Raw genomic sequence first — 20,154 nt, 5'->3', positions numbered from 1 at the left:
TTGAGGACACCGTCATCACTATGTTCATTGTCCGTTTATATTTGTGCTGCTATTTCTGGACAGGACATGACTGGGCAATTTTTCACGTTACCAGGTAGATGCCAGTGTTGCCAGTAATGTTATTGAAAGGAATGCCAGCGGATAGGCAAAGGCAAACATGCAAAGAGCAAGTGGATGAGCTACAAAAATTGTTTCTTCCAACTTGCGCAGAAGTGCAAACAGTGACCAAACCAAGCCTTACAAGGGGAGTTAGAGACAGTTAGATGTAAAACAGAGGCATACAAATTGGCAGGAAAAAGGAATAGGCCTGAGAATTGGGAACAGTTTACATGTCAGAAAAGGAGGACCAAGGGATTGATTAAGAAGGGGAAAATAAGAGTGTGAGAGTGAGCTTTTGGAGAATGTCAGAACTGACTGTGAAAGTTTTGATTGGCATATAGAGTGGAAAAGACTGGCAGAAACTAATGCACACCCCTTACAGTCAGAAATGGGAAAATTTATAATGGGAAATGGCTAACAAACTAAATTCACACTTCACTTCTGTGTCACAAAGGAGGTCATAAATATCATACCAGAAAGGACGGGAACTTATAAACAAGAACATCTGGTGTCCAGAGAAGTGTACTTTAGGTGGATTAGCTATGTGAAATGTGAGGTTGTGTGGATAGACTGACGGGGGGGAGGGGGTGGTGAGTCTGTGTGGGATGCTCTTTGGAGGGTTGGTGTGGACTTGATGGGCCGAATAGTCTGCTTCCACACTGTAGGGGTTCTATTCTATACTTCTATTCAACTGAGTCCCTTGGATACCTACATTTTACAATCTCCTACTGTTACAAAATAATCCATACCTTCGTTGCTCTGATCAAAGTGGATAACCTCACACCGATCCACATTACATTCCAGCTGCTAAGTTCTTGCCCATCATTCAACCTGTCTAACTCCCCTTGAAGCCTCTTTTCATCTTCCTCACAGCTCACATTCCCACAAAATTTTGCACCACCAGAAAAGGTGGAATTATTCCAAACTGTGACGCACGTCCAAATCTTTGACGTATATTGTGAACAGCTAGAGCACAGGCACTGATCCTTGCTGTACCTCATTGTTCACAATCTGCCAGTATGAGAATTAGTCATTTAATCCTGCTGTTTCTTATCTGTTAACTAATCCTCAATCCATGATGGGATATTACCTCCAATTGCACATGCTTTAATTTTACTATCCTTCTGTGTGGGACTTTATCAAAAGCTTTCTGAAAATCCATGTCCACTATCTCACCCTGCTAGTAACCTCAAAAAACTGTTTTGTCAAACATGATTTTCCTTTCACAAATCCATGTTGCTTCTGTCCAACCAGATAATTAATTTTTCAAGATCTAGTAAGCATATCTTTTATAATGAGTTCAAATATTTCCTGACTACTGACTTTGGGCTAACAGGTCTATAGTTTCCCGCATTCTCTCCTCTTCTGTTCTAAACAATGGGGTTACATTTACAACCTTTCAATCTGCAGGTATCATTACAGGATTCATAGAATTGTAAAAGATGGTCATCCATTATCTCCACAGCCATTGCTTTCAATTCTCCACAGTGAATATCATTGGTTGCTGGGAATTTGGCAATGTTCAGTCCCAATAATTTCTACAACATTTTTTTTTACTATTAACAGTTTCTTTCAGTACCACACTCTCACTAGACCACTGGATCTGGAATATTTCTTGGAGATCTCATGTCTTCCTCTGTGAGGGCAGACACAAAGTACTGACTTGACATCTCTGCCATTTCTCTATTTCCTGTTAAAGATATTTCTGTCTCTGCCTGTAATGGATCAATATTTACCTTTGCTAATCTTTTTCCTTTCTGCATACTCATAGATGGTTATACATTCCATTTTTGATTCTTGCTATTTTAGGTTAACTTTCTATTCTCTCTCTCTCTCAGCCTTAGTTTCTTAGTCCTGCTTTGTCAAATTCTAAAATTCTCCCAATCATTAAGCTTGCAGCAATTTTAGGCAAATTCATAAGCCTCTTCCTTTGATCAAATGTGATATTTGACTTCTCTGGTTAGTCCTTGCTTTTTTTAATTGTTAGGTACTTTTACTTTTAAGGAACATGAGTCACGACCAGGGTAGTGATGGCAGTATCTGGGACATCATCTGTAGGGTATAACTCCATGTTTATGATTATATCAAGCAGTTGTTTGACAACTCTGAGAGCTCTTCCGATTTTGGCACTGACTCCCAGATGTTACTGAAGAAGGCTTTGCATGGTCAACAGGGCAGGCTTAGCCATTTCCAGTGATGAGGCTGATGCTGGATGATCCATTGGTTTCTAGAATCTCAAGAATACTGAAACATCAAAACCAATACATCCACTGTCTCTACAACTTTTAAGATTCTAGTATTCAGACCATCATAACCTGGAGCCACTTAGTCCCACTAACTTCTCCAGTACTTCTCCTTAAGTACTTTATTCTCAGTACAGCCTTGATTGTCTATTATATTTGGAAAGTTTCAATGCTCAGGCCTCTGGATTACTAGGCCAGAGATTTTAACACTATGCCACTCGTTCCCTGGTCCTACTTTGCAGCCTGGTTTCAAGGAAAGGATGAGACTAATTGAAAATTCTTCAAAAATCATCATGATTATTCCTTCGAAACTGAACACTTTGGGTTATTTAAGGCTGTTTAATTCTGTAACAATACAGATGAAAAAAAAAATCAATACGACAAACAACTTCCTCATTCTATAGTTTTATTAGTAAATCAGTAATGCACTGTGTTGGAAAACAATATGCATTTTATTTGTAATGGAAAGAAAAAGCCGTAAGATTGAATAATTTTTGTAAGCTTTGACATCTACAAGACATTGCTTCCATTAGCCATTGGAGAAGAACTCTCTTCCATTCTAACAGTCTTTTTCACTAGCTGTACTTTGTTCCTCAGGTTGTGACTAAAATTAGCAACAAAGAATCTGACAATGAAAAGCCTGTTGATTACAGAAATCACACATACATTGTATGTGATTAAGGACAAGGGCAGCACTAAATGCCACAGACGCAGTGATGCAACCAACTGTACACCAGAACTGTACAATTAAATATCTCCTCAAGTTTTGTTCTGTCCAAACCACTAAGGTTCAACTTTTTTCAAAAAAAAAATCAGTAGCTGTTTAGAAACTTGCATCTTTCTTCTATAATCAATCTATAATGGTATACAATTTTTTTTAAAAAGTGCAAACTTTTGGCGACACTTCTTGCATTCAGGTTATTGCCATTTCATCGTGCCCACTTATACAAGCACAGGTTTTATCCACTGTCTCCCCTCAACGCTCCACTTTATCCTTCACACCAAACGTCCTACTACAGACAGAGAGAAATGAGATTGCATTAGTGTTCAGTTTAGCCAAGCATAACTTCTCAGATAGTTAATGTCTTTCACCAAAACAGCAATTAGTAAGCAACTGGATAATTTTCAGTGTATCTGGAGCTCTCAGAATCAAACCAATACCTTCGCACTTAATGTATGATGTGCCAGTCAATTACCTCATCATCTCTAAAATTTGGTATGAAATAAAGACGTATAATTGTGTACCACTTTTCACAGCCTCTAGATGGTTCAAATCACTTCACAGCCAATCAAATACTTTTTAAAGTGTAGGCACGGCTAACACAGTAACACATTTGCACTCAACAAAACTCCCAGAAACAACGATGTGATGTTGCCCACAAAATCTGTTTGTTTGTGATGTTGATTGAGGCATAAATATTTACTTGGATATTGGGATTAATTTCGCTGCACCACAACGGTGAGTGGAACTTTAACACTGACCTAAGAGGAATCAGTTTGACATCTCCGAGAGACGGCACCTCTGACAGTGTACCCAAATATCAGCCTTGATCTTTGCACTCAAACCTCAAACTCAAAACTCCATGATAGAGAGACGAGAGTGCTACCCACTGAGCCACAGATCAAGATGGAAAAAGGAGGTAAACCTAAACCTGAGAGGGAACCATTCACTTTGTAGTGAGGACATTCTGGCTGAAGTAAAATAGGATCTAAAGCTTTAACCTAATGCAACATATTTGATCTTTCACTTGAACTGCAATAGCTCTTTCTTTTCATGACCACGGTTCAAATTTCATTACAGGTTCAGGTCCAACTGTAAGCCTTAACATTAAACCTAACAACAATTGAAAAGGTGTTAAACATCGATAGAATCATACAGCATGGAAACAGACCCTTTGGTATAACTAGTCCATATCGATCGAGTTTCCCAAACTAAACTAGTCCCACTTGCCTGCATTTGGCTCATATCCCCCTAAACCTTTCCTGTTCATGTATTTGTCCAAAAGTCTTTTAAATTTTGTAAGTGTACCTGCATCTACCACTTCCTCTGGAAGTTTATCCACATACGCACCACCCTCTGTGTGAAAAAGTTGCCTGCTGGGTCCCTCTTAAATCTTTCTCCTGTTGCCTTAATAAATACCCTCTAGTTTTGAACTTCCCCTAAAAATGGACATTGCAGGGTGATAGCTAAAAAAATGAATAAATCCTCCCGATATCAAGCATCTCCCAGGGTCAACGAGATGTGCAACTTTACGCGAAACGAGTCCAGACCTGGTTAGAATACCATTAAGAACTTGTAGACAGCAACAGGTAAGACCATAAGTCATAGGAGAAGAAGCAGGCCATTCAAATCTGCTCAGCCATTCAATGAGACCATGGCTGATCCTCAAGTCCACTTTCCTGCCTTTCGCCTCCAACCCTTGACTTCCTCAGCTACTCACAGCCTTGAATACCCTTAATGACACAGTCTTGATAGCCCTCTGCTGTAAAGAATTCCACAGATTCACAACCCTCTGGCAGAAGAAATTCCTCCTCATCTCGGTCTTAAATGGGTGACTCCTTCTTCTGACATTATACCCTCTGGCTCTAGACTCTCCACAAGGGGAAACAACCTTTCCGCATCTATTCTGTCAAGTCCCCTCAGAATCCTGCACGTTTCTATAAGGTCTACTCTCATCCTTCTAAACTCTCATAAGTACATGGTAAACCTCACTTCATAATGAAGTCTCTCCACACCTGGTATCAACTGAGTGAACGTTCACTGCACTGCCTCCAATGCCAGCATATCTTTTTCTTGGATAAGGGGCCCAAAACTGTTCAAAGTATTCCAGCTGTGGTCTGACTAGTGCCTTGTCTAGGTCTGGGAAAAAAACACCCTGCACTGATACTCCACCCACTTTGAAATCGAAGTGAATCCCTGACCCTGTCCAGGAAATTCCTTCAATGAAGGCATCACCCACATTTATTGTGATTTTGCTTGAAACAGTGTTTGGGAAAAGGGATAGCAGCACACCCCCACATGCAGCCCAAATGGCCATGGCTGGTTGGTCACTGAAAAACTGGTAGCACAGCTGGCATTGGGCAGGAGCATATTTTGAGAGATCAGACTGGTTCCAGATGTTTTGGCAGGAGTGAACATCTAGGAAATTTTGGATAATGAGTAAATTGTCCCTTTTATAAACATAGCAGGGAATCGTTTTCTAATCTATGCCATACTTTTTCCTTTTAGACAATGGCAGCTGAGCATAATAAAATAAATATGCAGTGAATAAAACATCTTGTCAGAAGCAATTATTTTCATGTTTCACTTCCCCCGACACCTGACTCTGGCTAGGCTGGAAAGCAGATAAACTACCATTCAGCCATTCCAATTTAACATTATTACCACTGTTTTATGGTACACAAACTACTGATGTTTCTTTCTCGTGTTTGTGAAGTGGGAGAGAGAGGGTCAATTTGGTACTGGAGAGCAGCAGTAAGAGACAATGTTGAGGCATTCTAACCCACCTTCAGTTAGAATTTGGGCTGAGGTCCCCACCACAATTACAGCCAGTGTTCAGCCTATGAGTTTTCCGACATGTGATATCGTGAAACGCAGCCCAGTATATGGAATGAAGCCTGATGACATTCCAGAGGCTCAGAATACTGCAGTAACTCACTTCCTAACTCCCCAAACCCTGCCCACTATCTACAAGGCACAAGTCAGGAATGTGATGGAATACTCCCCGCTTGCCTGGATGAGTGCAGCCCCAACAACACTCAAGAAGCTCGACACCATCCAGGACAAAGCAGCCCGCTTGATTGGTACTACATCCACAAGCATTCACTCCCTCCACCACTGATGCTCAGTAGCAGCAGTCTGTACTATCTACAAGATGCACTGCAGAAGTTCACCAAAGATCCTCAGGCAGCACCTTCCAAACCCACGACCACTTCCATCTAGAAGGACAAGGGCAGCAGATATATGGGAACACCACCACCTCCAAGTTCCCCTCCAAACCACTCACCATCCTGACTAGGAAACATATCACCACTCCTTCACCGTTGCTGGGTCAAAATCCTAGAATTCGGTCCCTAATGGCATTGTGGGGGGGGGGGTCAACCCACAGCAGGTGGGCTGCAGCGGTTCAAGAAGGCAGCTCACCACCACCTTCTCAAGGGCAACTCGGGACGGGTAATAAAATGCTGGTCCAGCCAGCAATGTTCACATCTCACAAGTGAATTTAAAAATAGGAATAGTATTGAAGACTTGTGCTTCAGGACTAACTGAGCCTCTGTGCTTGTCTGCTCCAATCCAACCACAACACAGGCATCTACCTGACAATGCAGAAAACAGTGCAGGCAGCCCCTTTCCACAATAATCAGGACCAATCCAGCCCAGCAATTTCCCATCCCATCTGACTACTTTCAATTCTCAATAAACAACGCTATTGTCAACAATGCTATCAAACAGTCACAACTCACCAATAACTTCATTGCCAACTCTCAGATTCGGTTCTACCAGGACCACTCAACTCCAGATGTCATCCCAGCCTTGGTCCAACATGGACAAAAGTGCTGAATTTGAAAAGTGAAGTGAAAGTGACTACTATTGACATCGGGGGAGAATGTGACCAACTGTGACACCATGAACCTTTGTAAAATTGATATCAATGGGACTCAGGGAAATTTTCCACTGGCTTGAGTCTGATACAAAGGAGGAATGTTGTAGATCTTGAAGACTAATCATCCCACATCCAGGTCATCGCTACAGGAGTTCCTCAGTAGTGTCCTAGGCCCAACTATCTTCATTTACTTTATCAACAACCTTGCCTTTATTGTAATGGCAGAAATGGAGATGTTCAGTGATGATTGAACAATATTCAGCATCATTTGTGACTCCCCAGATAGTGAAGCAGCTTCTGCCTGCGTAGATCATGATCTGGACAGCATTAGGTTTGGCTAGAAATGTGGCAAGTAATATTTGTAATATACAAATGCCAGGCAATGACAATCGCCAACATGAGAGAACCAAACCATTGCACCTTGAAGTTCAATGATGTTACCATTACTGAGTTCTCCTAGCATCAACACCCTGGGCATTACCATTGAGCAGAATCTTAACTAGGCCGGCCATATAAATAACATGGTTACCAGGGCATGGAATTATTCTGTTGCGAGTGACTCACCTCCTGACTTCCCAATGACTTTCCACCAAGCGCAAGTCAGGAGTGCGATGGAATATTCTCCAATTGGCCAGAGCTCCACCGAGACTCTAGAGAATGGCATAATCCAGACCACAGCAGCATCCTTGATTGGTTCCCAATTCCCTGCCTTTAACATTCACTCCGTCCATCATCGTCAGAACATGGCGATAAAGTGAGGAGCTGAATGCAGCAACTCATCAAGACTTCTTTGGCTGCATCTTTCAAACGCCTAGCATCTATCAACTAAATGAACAAGGCAGCTGGCGCTACAACCACTTGCATGACCCCAACTAAGTCACACGGCTTTCTAACTTGGAACTAAACCACCATTCCTCCGCTGTTGCTGGATCAAGGTTCTCTAATTCCCTTCCTAACAGCACTGTGGATGCTCCTTCATCACTATCAATGGCAGCAGTTCTAAACAGTTAGTCATAAGACGATAAGCTGTAGGCGCAGTTGGCCATTCAGCCCATTGAGTCTGCTCCACCTTCAATGAGATCATGGTTGATCTGAAAATCCTCAACTCCACTTTCCTGCCTTTTCCCCATGATCCTTGATCCCGTTACTGATTAAAACTCTGTCTGTCTCTTCCCTGAACACCTCCACCTACTCCAAGGGACGTGCAATAAATGCTGGTTCTGCTAATGACACCCATGACTCATTAATGAAGAAAAAAAAGAGCAGGAATTGCTCTGTAAGTAAAATCAATGTTGCTAACATCAGAAATGTTAAAATCATGGAACAAACACCTCATACTGGTGCTGGCTTACAATGAATTAGCATTGGGCTCTGTTTGCTACACCAGCAATATACATTTTGGTTTACATGTAATGTTACACTACTAAGTTTGGCATCCATCTAAGGACAACCAAGCTGACCTAACCTAGGTTTATCCTTGATTACCTTCCACTTAACTGAACCCAAATATGAAATTATCTGAGTGATTTTTAAATCAACTCTACAGGGAGAAATCTGTCTTGAGCTGTACCACAAAAGAAATGGTAACTCAACTGTTCACCAGAAAGTCCCAACTGATATGAAAGTTCCTTTGGGTGTGTGTCAAGCAGGTAATGAGATACTGCCCAGAACAAATTTCTATTCTCATTTTCTGCCATTTCAGTTCAGGTAATTGTTCATTCTTAAACTGGCATCTTTACTGTCCTACTTGATCATACAGAGTTTTAATTCTTTGCTCTTAATGAACCATATTCACACTTGCTCTCCATAGCTGTGGATTTGCTGTGGCTAAGTTCAACCTGAGCTTGCAGTCCATTTGGATATTTTTGTCCCCACTGCAACTCCAAGCAGCATAAACCATTTGTAAAGGAAGTCTTCAGATCTCCTTTGGGGCACGTGTGAAATCCACTCAGTTCACTTAGAACCAATTTGTTTTTCACCACTTTCTTATTTTATTATTCATGAATGGATCAGGATGTCCCTGGCTAGGCCAGCATTTATTGCCTGTTCTTAATTTTCCAGAACAGGAATGGGGGTGTTGGGGGGGTTACCAGTCAACCATGTTGCTGTGGGTCTGAGGTCACATGTAGGCCAGACCAGGTAAGGATGGTATTCTCCATCCTAAAGGACATTAGTAAACCAGATCAGTTTATCTGACAACTGACAACAGATTTGTGGTCATCATCAGACTCTTAATTCCAGATTTTTTTAATCAAATTCAAATTTCACCATTTGATATGGTGGGATTTGAACCCAGGTCCCCAGCTCATTACCTGGGTTTCTGGATTAACAGTTCAGTGATCATACCACTAGGCCATCGCCTGCCCATATTCATGTGAGAATAAGGTCCAGTAGGAGGTGGGGCTTGGACACAAAATGTCAAATGCCAATCTCACAGGGCCAATATTTCATTTAGATTTTCTTCACTCTGTCAGTTGAGAATGGGTCTCAACATTTGACCAGCAATGTATTTAGTGTTAAGCTAATAATTTTCCTTCACAAAGACGCAGCAATTTCTGTAATAAAAGGTCAAGCCGATTAGTGTACACCCAACGCTTAAATGAACTTCAGACAGAACTGTCTTTTAATTGAAGTTTCTATACTTCAAAGAATCACTGAAATATTTAAACTTTTAGCTCTAGAATCTGATATCTTTAAACAAATGCCATTTTTATGTTATTCATAAACCTTGGCGAATATGTTTCCTTATCAAGTTGATGGGTATCGATCATGGAAGTGGATCATGCATCCATTGTTGACACTCAGTCTGGATATTCATCCCGGGGACAAGTCGGGTCATCTGTCAGCATTGAGGACCCACCTGCCACCTGGCAGTGCCGACCTCATGCATGGGGGGAGATGGAAACAGACTGGAGTCAGGGTCTCTGCCTCTGGAAATAAGATGGAGGCAGGAATGGAGGTGTATATTTCTTAAGGTGGGCAGAAGATGCACTGGGGCAGTGGACCAGTCTTATAAAAGAGTGAACCATCACCCCTATTAACCTTCCAAAATTCCAACACCCTTCCCCACTCCATCTATAACTCCCATGTCTCCTTCACAATTTCTCATCAATTGTGTAGGTGTACCTACAACGAATGGATTGCAACAGTTCAAGAAGGACGTACATCATGTTTCCAAATAGGGATGGACAATAAACGCTAGTTCAACCCTTGAACAAATAAAATAAACTCCCCGGTCTTTCATGGCTATTCACTATTCAGTATTCACTAGTGACAGACTCATTAGCCCAATGGTAACACGTGGAAGTTTTTAAGGTGCTCATAAAACTGTCAAAGTAAATAATCAGCCATTCAAACCCTCCTCAAAAAATGTAATCCCATTAAGAGCTCGTAAAACAGTCACACAAAATGAAGCTCAGTCAATGATATATAGTAAAGAAAATCCACTAGTGAGTCCTGATGAGAAGAGCTCTCGTCTTAACCAAGATGTTGTTTATTACGTGATAGCCATCAGGTACAAGTTACAGGAGTGAGATAGATATTGTTCATTATTCACTCAATCAAAGGATGTGGCGATTGCAGACTAAGCCAGCATTTATTGCCTATCTCTAACTATCATAGAGAAGCTGATAGTGAGTTACCTTCTTGAACTGCCAAAATCCATGAGGTGTAGGTATATCCATAGCAGCAGAGTTTCAGGATTTCGACTCAGCTCTCAAAGAAACCTTGCAGTACATCTTGTAGATGGTACACACCGCTGCCACTATGGTGGTGAAGGAAGTGAGTTTGGAAGGTGTTAGATAAGATATCTCAATCAGCATGTTGATGTGTTGTGAACGGTGTCCAACATCTTGAGCGTTGATGAAGCAGCACCCATCCAGGTAAGTGGACAGCATTCCATCACACTCCTGCTGTGTGCCTTGTAGATGGTGTGAACATGCTTTGGGAGACACAGAGTGAGTTACTTCTCACTCAATTCCCAGCCTCTAACTTAGAGCCCACAATAATGATATGACAAGTCCTGTTTAGTTTTTGGTCAATGGTAATGCCCAGCATGTTGACAGTGGAAGGACTCAGGAAAAGTGATGCTATTAAAAGTCATGGGGGTAATGAATGAATTCTTTCCTTTTGGAGATGGCACCGTGCGGCACTGGCTATGAAGACTATGAAAAAACATATGGCTACAGCACTTCACTCTACAAGATCCAACGATGTTTTACTTTTCCCAACCCAAATCCTTAAGGAGCCATTAGATTGTGTGGGGATCAATATAGCCTCTAATATTAACCCTTTCAGAACCAGTACCTTACCCAATACCATTCAGGTTGAGAACTGCTTCTGGGGTTTTAATCAGAGAAAAACTGTTGACAAAAAACGGTGTCACAGTGATAGAATAACTAGATTTCTGTCAGTGCTGAACTTGTCATAAAGGTTGCTTGGAAATGGTGACTGAAACATGAGCAGAATCATGCTGCTGGGCTCAACCAAACTGGCAATTATTTCTTGGAGAAGCCTTTAACAGTGATTTAAAAGCAGAAAGTGAGACAAGTACTATTTTTTCTTCTGTCAAGAATTTACATGATAATGTCAGGAATAGATTTGTAGGGAAGGTTGAATCACACCTCCACATGACATGAAATTGACAGACAATGAACTAAACAGTTGGAGGTCAATTTTCATAAGTACAGAAAGGTGTTGCTCATAGGTACCCTTGAGAAACTGGGCACAAGTAAAATAATAATTACAAATACTTTGGGAGGCAGAAGTTCTTCATTTCTGAATTTCAATTGTTTTCCTTCCCTTTGTCCTACTTTCAAAATATGTTTTCTGCAAACTTTAGGGTTTTGACTACTCAGAAATGTTTGGGTCTTATGCAAAGCAATGAATTTTCTCTATCTCAAAAGCACCTCCGTCTTGGGTCAAAGCACAGTTTTCCCGCTCCATAAGCCATGGAGCTTAAGTTCTATAATTGAGTGTTAGTGGCAATCCATTTCAGAGCTGGTGCAAAACTCAAAGGAAGAGACTTAAGTAGGCAAATGGAATACTGTCCTTCACTGATAGGGGGATGCAGTTTAAAAACAGGGAGGTTATGCTGCCGCTGTATAGGATGTTAGCGAGGCCACACCTGGAGTACTGTGTACAGTTTTGGTCTCCTTACCTGAGAAAGGATGTACTGGCACTGAAGGGGGTGCAGAGGAGGTTCACTGAGTTGATACCGGAGTTGAGAGGGTTGGTTTATGAGAGGTTGAGTAGACTGGGACTATACTCATTGGAATTTGGAAGAATGAGGGGGGTCTTATGTAAACATAAAATTATGAAGGGAATAGATAAGGTAGAAGAAGGGAGGTTGTTTACACTGGCAGGTAAAAGTAGAACTAGGGGGCATGGCCTCAAAATAAGAGGCAGCAGATTTAGGCCTGGGCTGAGGAGGAACTTATTGACCCAAAGGGGTGTGAATCTGTGGAATTCTCTGCCCAGTGAAGCAAGTGAGGCTGCCTCATTAAATGTTTTAAGCCAAAGGCAAATAGGTTTTTGAACAGTAAAAAAATTGAGGGTTATAGTGTGTGGGTGGGTAAGTGGAGCTGAGTCCATGAAGAGATCAGCCATGATCTTATTGAATGGCGGAGAAGGCTCGATCGGCCAGATGGCCTACTCCTGCTGCTATTTATTATGTTCTTATGTTCGCTCTTTGCTGGAGCAATTGCAAGTTGATGCCACAGACCGGAATCTATTTGCATTGTCCGCATCTTACTCTGTTACCACAAATATTTTCTTTCTTTATTCTTTCTTGCGATGTGGACATCACCATCCCTAATTGTCCTTGAGCTGACTGGCTTGCTAGGCCCTTTCAGAGGGCAGTTAGGAGTCAGCCACATTGTTACAAGTTTGCAGTCAAAGTGTAGACCAGGCAGTTTCAGGCCAGCAGATTTCCTTCCCTAAAGGGGAAAAACCAGATGGTTTTCAACAATAATTGACGACATTTATAAGTTTTGGGCAAACATTACAGTCCAGATTTAATAACTGAATTTAAATTCTGCCTTTTGGAGTGTGGGGGAGGTGGTGGATTTGAACCCTTTCCCCCAGAACATTAACTGTGCCTCTGGATTAGTGGTTCGGTGAATTTCACAATAATGCTCCTCTGATATAGTTAATAATGTTCCACTCAAACTGAACCACTCAATTTGGCAAATCATTTGATGGAGCAATAACTTTCTTTTAACATCCCTGCTTGCTCTCTGTAATTTTTGTTTTAAATTGATGCCACAGCTTTGACTCCCCAAACATTAAAAGATTTAATTAAACCTCATAGTTTTCACTGATCCAGTGGAATTAATTTGAATATATTCAGAGTCTCCCATAGCAATAATCTCTCATCTCTGTGTCATACTGATGGCTTACTGTGGCTTCAAATCATTTGTTAGAACGGAATGCCAAAACGGCATGCAATGCTCTGTAGCCTAATGTAGTCAGCTGTAAAAATGTACAATTAACTCCTTGCCCTATGCTTCTATTTATAAATTTGAAGTTCCATTACCTACAAGGCTACAGACCATGAGCTAGAAAGTGAGATTGGGTTGGTTGGCTACTTGTCAGCTGGCGCACAAAGACTGGGCTGAGTGGCCTCTTTCCACGCTGTAAATTTCTATGTTAAAATCCAATGACGTTGCTGCTGTTTATTTTATGGCTGTATCAACCAAAACACTTTGGGGACTTTCTTGGAAATGCGTGCAGGAATCATGTCGCAAAATTAATCCACACATACACACGCACGCATGCACGCACACACGCACGCACGCATACACACCTTACAACAAAGGCAGTAATCCACCTTTGTGCTACCCACTTACTTAAATTACCTGTGCAGCCAGCTAGCGGTAACCATACTGTTCGCCCACCGGACACAGAAGATGGATGCTAACGGAGCGTACCAGAGTAATGAATAGAGTTTTGTGTGTCATATCTCATGACTCACTCCTTGAGGCTTTTCCATGCAAGCGACATTCTGCATACTGGAGTTACTAGCCACTCCATCAGCTGGTATCTATTGATAGCCACCCTTGGATTTATTGTGGCTGCTGGAATGCAGTAAGCACCACAGACAGTGGCAGAATGAATGTACCCTAACTGCGGCTGGAAAACTATCAGCTTTCTTCCCATTCTGGCTGGGCTGAGGGAGTGGAATCTCTTTTGACCAGAAATGGACTAGCTATATAAACACAGTGGCTACAGCAGCAGGTCAGAGGCTAGGAATACTGCAGCGAGTACCTCACCTCCCCGAAGCCTGCCCACCATCTACAAGGCACAAGTCAGGAGTGTGATGAAATACTCCCCACTTGTCTGGATGGGTGCAGCTCCAGCAGCATTCAAGAAACTTGACACCGTCCAGGACAAAGCAGTCCGCTTAGCTGGTACCACATCCACAAATAGTCACTCCTTCCCCCACCAATGCTCAGTAGCAGCAGTGTGTAGTAAGATGCACTGCAGAAATTCATCAATGCTGCTTTAGGCAGCATCTTCCAAACTCACGACCATTCCAATCTAGAAGGACAAGGGCAGCAGATATATGGAAACTCCACCACCTGTAAGCTACCCTCCAAGCCACTCACCATCCTGACATGGAAATATATCACCGTCCTTTCAGTGCCGTTGAGTCAAAATTATGGGAACTCCTTCCCTAACAGCATTGTGGGTCTAACTACAGCACACAGACTGCAGCAGTTCACCACCAACTTCTCAAGGGCAACTAGGAATGAGTAATAAATACTGGCCTAGCCAGCAATGCCCACATCCCACAACAGAATAAAAAATAATAATGGCAGATGGTGCTTTGTGTAGATAAACAGGAAGTAATGCAAAATGGAACTTGAAATACGAAACATACGTGCAGAGTGGACAATCACCAGCAACTGTGAAAAAGCATTTGCTTGTGACAGAATGTTGATGATTGACAGGACATTTTAAGTCCTTAAGAGTTGAAAGTTTCAATAGTTGAAACCACCCTTCCGTCACATATCCATAAGGACAGAAATCATATACCTTCAAAAGTGATTCACTGGAAATATCTCGAAATAGTGAGATGAACTAAATAAATGCGCATTAGGCACAGGCCAAGTTTAAAAGAAATCTAAAATCTAGAATAACAGAGCTGAGCGTATTGGATAATGTAACTGGAAAGAGCATAACGATCCCAACCATTATTGCTGCAGTCTGCTCTACCTCCATTCCCTGGCATCCTGATCTTTCAGTCACCACATCCGACTCTTTGGAAATTTCTTCCAATGGCACTGGACTTCATCACATTACTCCCTACATTTACAAGGCTTCTCAGCACACTGGTTGATGATCCAGGTTCCTTTTCCCTCATCTATGTACATTTTCCCCACTTCCTGATCACTGTCTCTCCATCCCCACCTCCCACACCAGTGAAGTGATCTTTGGTTGTTCCATAGCCTTCGGGCAAATCTCCTGCAAAATCAATGATAATGGACTGGACACTGTGCGTGGTCGACCTTGCCCAAGCCAGGTCCTCCTTTCACCACTCTGAAATGGTCGATTATCTGGGGGACGATGCTTAAAAGAGACAACACAGTGTGGAGCTAGAGGAACACAGCAGGTCAAGCAGCGTCAGAGGAGCAGGAAAGTCAATGTTTTGGATCAGGATCCTTCATCAGATCTGAATGAGGGTCCTGACCCAAAACATTAACTTTCCTGCTCCTCTGATACTGCCCGGCAGTTCTTGCTCTCTCCAAATGCTTAAAAGACACTGTGATGCTCTCCTTGAAGTGTGGTAGTGAAGGCAAGCAAATCCTGTACTGTGGATCCCACTAGCCTATTTACCCCATTGACGCAAAGATCTGGGGGGTCGAGAATGGATCAGTCACATGTATAGCTATGGCAGAAGCCTACTGCATGGTCCTTAAATTGGGGGACAGTCGACAATGATGTCTCAACGTGATCTGAAATATTCTTACTCGTGACACATACCCCATCAATGCAAGCTTTCCCATCTTCCTTGCCAAGTATTGCACACAGATAAATTGCTGGACACTCATCTTATCCTCTTCAGAAATTTAACGGGCCTACATCTTCCAGCCGCACCGAGAGATTCAGGGGGAGACACAAGATCCGAAGCTTACCTCTCTGGAGAGGAGTGTGTTCAGAATGTGGAAAAAAGAATAATCTTTTTACTTTTAACCTGGAGGATTCAATGTAACCCCGGTTACCAACTGCACCTGTCAATCACCCCTGTCCTCTGGAGGCAGGGGTGGTGGGGTCAGTGATAGCTATAACCAGTGAGAGAAGCAGAGCCTTACTGAAAGGGTTCGTTCCTTGTCTTCTTCCATTTGAGAGGCCACTCGCACTGCTACCTGCAAAGAAAAGGCGGAAAGGTCAAAGGTTAACTTCATCGCCCTGACAACAACAGAAAAATGTCAGCATTCTGGACTGGTGACCAGACGAATGCAACCAAACGCAGGCCTTGGGCTAGAAGGTAGATCTTCCAGGGTTCCAGCTAATGTCCATGGGTGACCACATACAGTTAGGCTCGCACATGAAGAGGTCAGTTCCAGAAGATACTGAAGCCCAATAGGAGAAAAGTGAAAGCAGAAAATTGGCAAGAAAAGCAACTGAGAACACTAAGGTTGTCGAGGGAGGCAGGAGGAAACAAATCATTATGACGATTCACACGTTTGAATCCAAACAAATGAGGCTGCTGAAGTGCGGTCATTCTCAGGTTGCAGACAGAGGCGAGACTTTCCGCCCACCAGTGAACAAGTTGCACAAATGCACTGATGACAGAGTAAAAGGACAAAACGTGCTAACCACCCACTTCCTGTCCAACTTTATTCTGCGCAATTGTTAATGGACCCTGTTGGGAAACGATTGGGCCTGGTAACATCCACAGCTTAGTAATACCTCTGCAGTTGCCAATACCACATGTATGGCTGAGAAAATACATTTGCATTTTAGATGATGTGAATTTCCTTACCAAACCCTGTGCAGCAACAGGGATCACAACAGCATGTGAAGTGTTTAACTCACCCAGTTCTTGGCTTTCACAAAGTCCGGGCTTTTTCTCGTTAACGCTTTCATCCAGGACCAACCGCAACATTTAGGATTCTATTACTCTGTTTTACTTGGCACATTATGCGGGTGACAAATTATGGAAAACAGAATGCTTGGATACAGGAAAAGAAGTATAAATCTGACCTTAGATTGGGAATTGCAGGTGAACAGCTAAGGACCATGACAGCACACAAAGTGGGGAAAAGAAAGTGGAGCAGATGACCAGATTAATTCGGAACAACAATTTGTCGATGCAAGGGTTTCCTTTCAGAAGCCTGTAGGTGGGAGGGGAGGACATGAAGCCAAAATACCACCTGTCCTCTCAGGTGAATGCCAAAAGATTCCATGGCACTACTTAGAAGAAGTATTGTGTGCAGTTCTGGTCACCCCGTTATAGGTAGAGCGTACAGGATTCAGAAAAGAGTTACCAGGATGTTGCTGGGAGTGGAGAGTTGGAGTTATAAGGAAAGGCTGGATAGGCTGGGTCTTTTTTCACTGGAGCATAGAAGGTTGAGAGGTGACCTGATGGAAGTTTATAAAATAATGAAGGGTACAGCTAAGGTGACTGGCAGGTGTCTTTTCCCTAGGGTAGGGGAATCCAAAACTAGGAAGCATATTTTTAAGGTGAGAGGAGAAACATTTTAAAAAGACATGAGGGGCAAAGGTTTTATACAGAGAGTAGTTTGTGTTTGGAATGAACTTCCAGAGGAAGTGGTGGCTGTGGGTACAGTTACAATATTTAAAAGACGTTTAGGTAAGTACATGAATGAGAAAAGTTTGGAGGGATATGGGCCAAGCACAGACCGGTGGGACTAGTTTAGTTTGAGATTGTGGTCATCATGGACTGGTTGGACCAAAGGGTCTGTTTCTGTGCTGTATGATTCTATGCCTCTACAAGAGGGGAATTATGCCTGATATCCTGGTCAATATCTATCTCTCAACCAACTGAGCAACAGATTCAGAGGTCTTTTATCACATTGCTGTTTATGGGATCTTGCTGTGCACAAACGGAATGCACGTTTCCTGAATTACATAGTGCCTACACTTCAGAAAGGCTTCATTGGGCTGTAGAGTAGTTTGCAATGTCCTGAGTTTGTTAAAAAGTGCTACATAATTGTAATCTTTCTTTTGCATTTGTGAGAACAATGAAAAGCTGAGGGAAGCACGGTCACAGAAAGGAGTGAAGTAGGGTCGGAGAGCGTGTTTATTTGATCTCAATGCAGTTAGAATGTACAAAGAATGAAGGCAACACATATCCTTAAAGACCTACAGTGGACCCGTAAACATCTGTAATGAAGCAACTGCCATTAGAGGCAGATCCTTCTTTAACAAAGTCCCTGCAAGACCTTTTTCTTTCATCTGCAATCAGGACTTTTCATCTGCTTTCACTGCTCAGTGCACAAGCTGTGTCCATTACTGAGATGACTTGTAATAAAAGCTTGAAGATTTACTTGTTTCAAAATTGGAATCTGGATGGTTTGCTGTCTCTGCTTTACTGTCTGCTGCCCAAATGTACCAGCCCCAACTACGATGGTGAAATTTAATTAGCATTACATCCCCTCACCATAAGTTATGGACACAGAAAAAAAATTGTTGAAGGAATGTCTAAGTAAAGCCAAATCATTTCTGAGGCCGGGAACCCAGTGTTTGCAAACAGTGTTCCGCTTCTCCATAAAAATCGCAGAGCCCTTTTTTAATCCGAAACATCCTGCACAAATCAGTCCAGTCCACTATATTCGAAGATGTCCCCCAGGCAAAAGAATGCCAATTTACGTTCATAAAATCCCCTCAGTGCGGAAGCAGGCCATTCAGCCCATCAAGTACAAACCAGACCCACCTCATCTCTGTAATGCCCATGGCCAACCCAACTAGCCTGCACATCCCTGGACACTATGGGCAATTTAGCATGGCCAATCCATGTAACCTGTGCATGTTTGGACTGTGGGAGGAAACTGGAGCACCCAGCAGAAACAGGGAGAATGTGCAAACTCTCACATAGACAGTCGCCTAAGGATGGAATCGAACCTCGGTCCCTAGCACTATGAGTCAGCAGTGCTAACGGCTGAGCCACCATGACACCCTTTGTGGTCCATTCATAGCACTTGACCATTTAGTTATCTGCTAAATCTAGTCTGGTGTGTAGTGTGGTTTTTGTTTTATAGAATCCCTATGGTGCAGAAACAGGTCATTCGGCCGAACAAGTCCACACCAACCCTCTAAATGTCATCCCACCCAGGCCCATCCCCCTACCCAATTCCTGCATTTCCCATGGCCAACGCATCTAACCTACACATGCCTGGACAGAATGGGCAATTTAGCATGGCCAATCCACCTAACCTGCACATCTTTGGACTGTGGGAGGAAACTGGAGCACCTGGAGGAAATCCAGGCAGGCACGAGCAGAATGTGCCCGAGGTGGGAATTGAACCTGGTGCTCTGAGGCAGCAGTGCTAACCAGTGAGCCACCGTGCCGCCGTGTTCATGAACCTTGAAACATCTTTTAATGACTTCTGTGATCTCACTAGCTGTGGGAAAGCAATAAGTTTGTGAGGGGAAGGAAGGCTGATGACCAGCCTCACCATGAGCTCATTTTATGGACCACTCTGCCAGGCCAGCAAGGTGCAAGGTGTAATTTACAATTTTCAAAGCAACTTGACAAGAGAAAAGTTCAGGATACAAGCGCGAAGGGGAAGTCTTTTCCTATATGTGGATCAAATCAGATTCTAAATCACTCTAGGTTACTGGCCAAGCAACGTCTTCACTTTCAAATTCTCAATCTTACATTCAAATATGTCCATGGCTTCTCCCCACCCTCTCGTTATAATGTCATCCAGCTCCACAGTGGTTCGAGATTTCTGCACATCTATGATTCTAGCCTCTTGAGTGTTCCCGATTATAATTGTTCCACTATTGGTAGCAGTGCCTTGAGTTGCTCAGAGCCCAAGCTTCACAATGCACGCTGTTCCACTTTATCTCCTTCTTTACGACATGCTGTAAAGCCTATCTTTTTAAAAAACGTTTAGGTTATCTAAACTAATGGTGATATTTTGTTTTATAATGTTCAAATGAAGCACCTTGGCACACTTCATTCAGTGAAAGCACTGTGTAAATATATATTGTTGCTTGAGAACCCTCAAATGCTT

The 20,154-nt window shown here is 42.6% G+C and overlaps 1 protein-coding gene across 4 annotated transcripts in view; it reads right to left on the bottom strand.

The window, feature by feature from the left end:
- Window positions 1-2,731: 2,731 nt before the first annotated feature.
- smoc1 (SPARC related modular calcium binding 1) overlaps window positions 2,732-20,154 on the bottom strand; it is a 234,822-nt gene continuing 217,399 nt past the window's right edge. For 2 of the 4 annotated variants that reach the window (XM_048600257.1, XM_048600259.1), the window contains exons 12-13: window positions 16,261-16,314; window positions 2,732-3,355 (exon numbers count right to left, since the gene is read on the bottom strand). In XM_048600257.1, the coding sequence (XP_048456214.1) occupies window positions 3,339-3,355; window positions 16,261-16,314 (71 nt within the window). In that variant the 3' untranslated portion in view covers window positions 2,732-3,338. The remainder of the gene's footprint in view (window positions 3,356-16,260; window positions 16,315-20,154) is intronic. The other 2 variants (XM_048600258.1, XM_048600261.1) reach the window with 2 other exon arrangements.

This window comes from Rhincodon typus, chromosome 8 (genome assembly GCF_021869965.1).
Source record: "Rhincodon typus isolate 14 chromosome 8, sRhiTyp1.1, whole genome shotgun sequence".
NCBI lineage: Eukaryota > Metazoa > Chordata > Chondrichthyes > Orectolobiformes > Rhincodontidae > Rhincodon > Rhincodon typus.
Note: the sequence above shows the minus strand (reverse complement) of the source record. Positions and strands in the feature narration are given on the sequence as shown.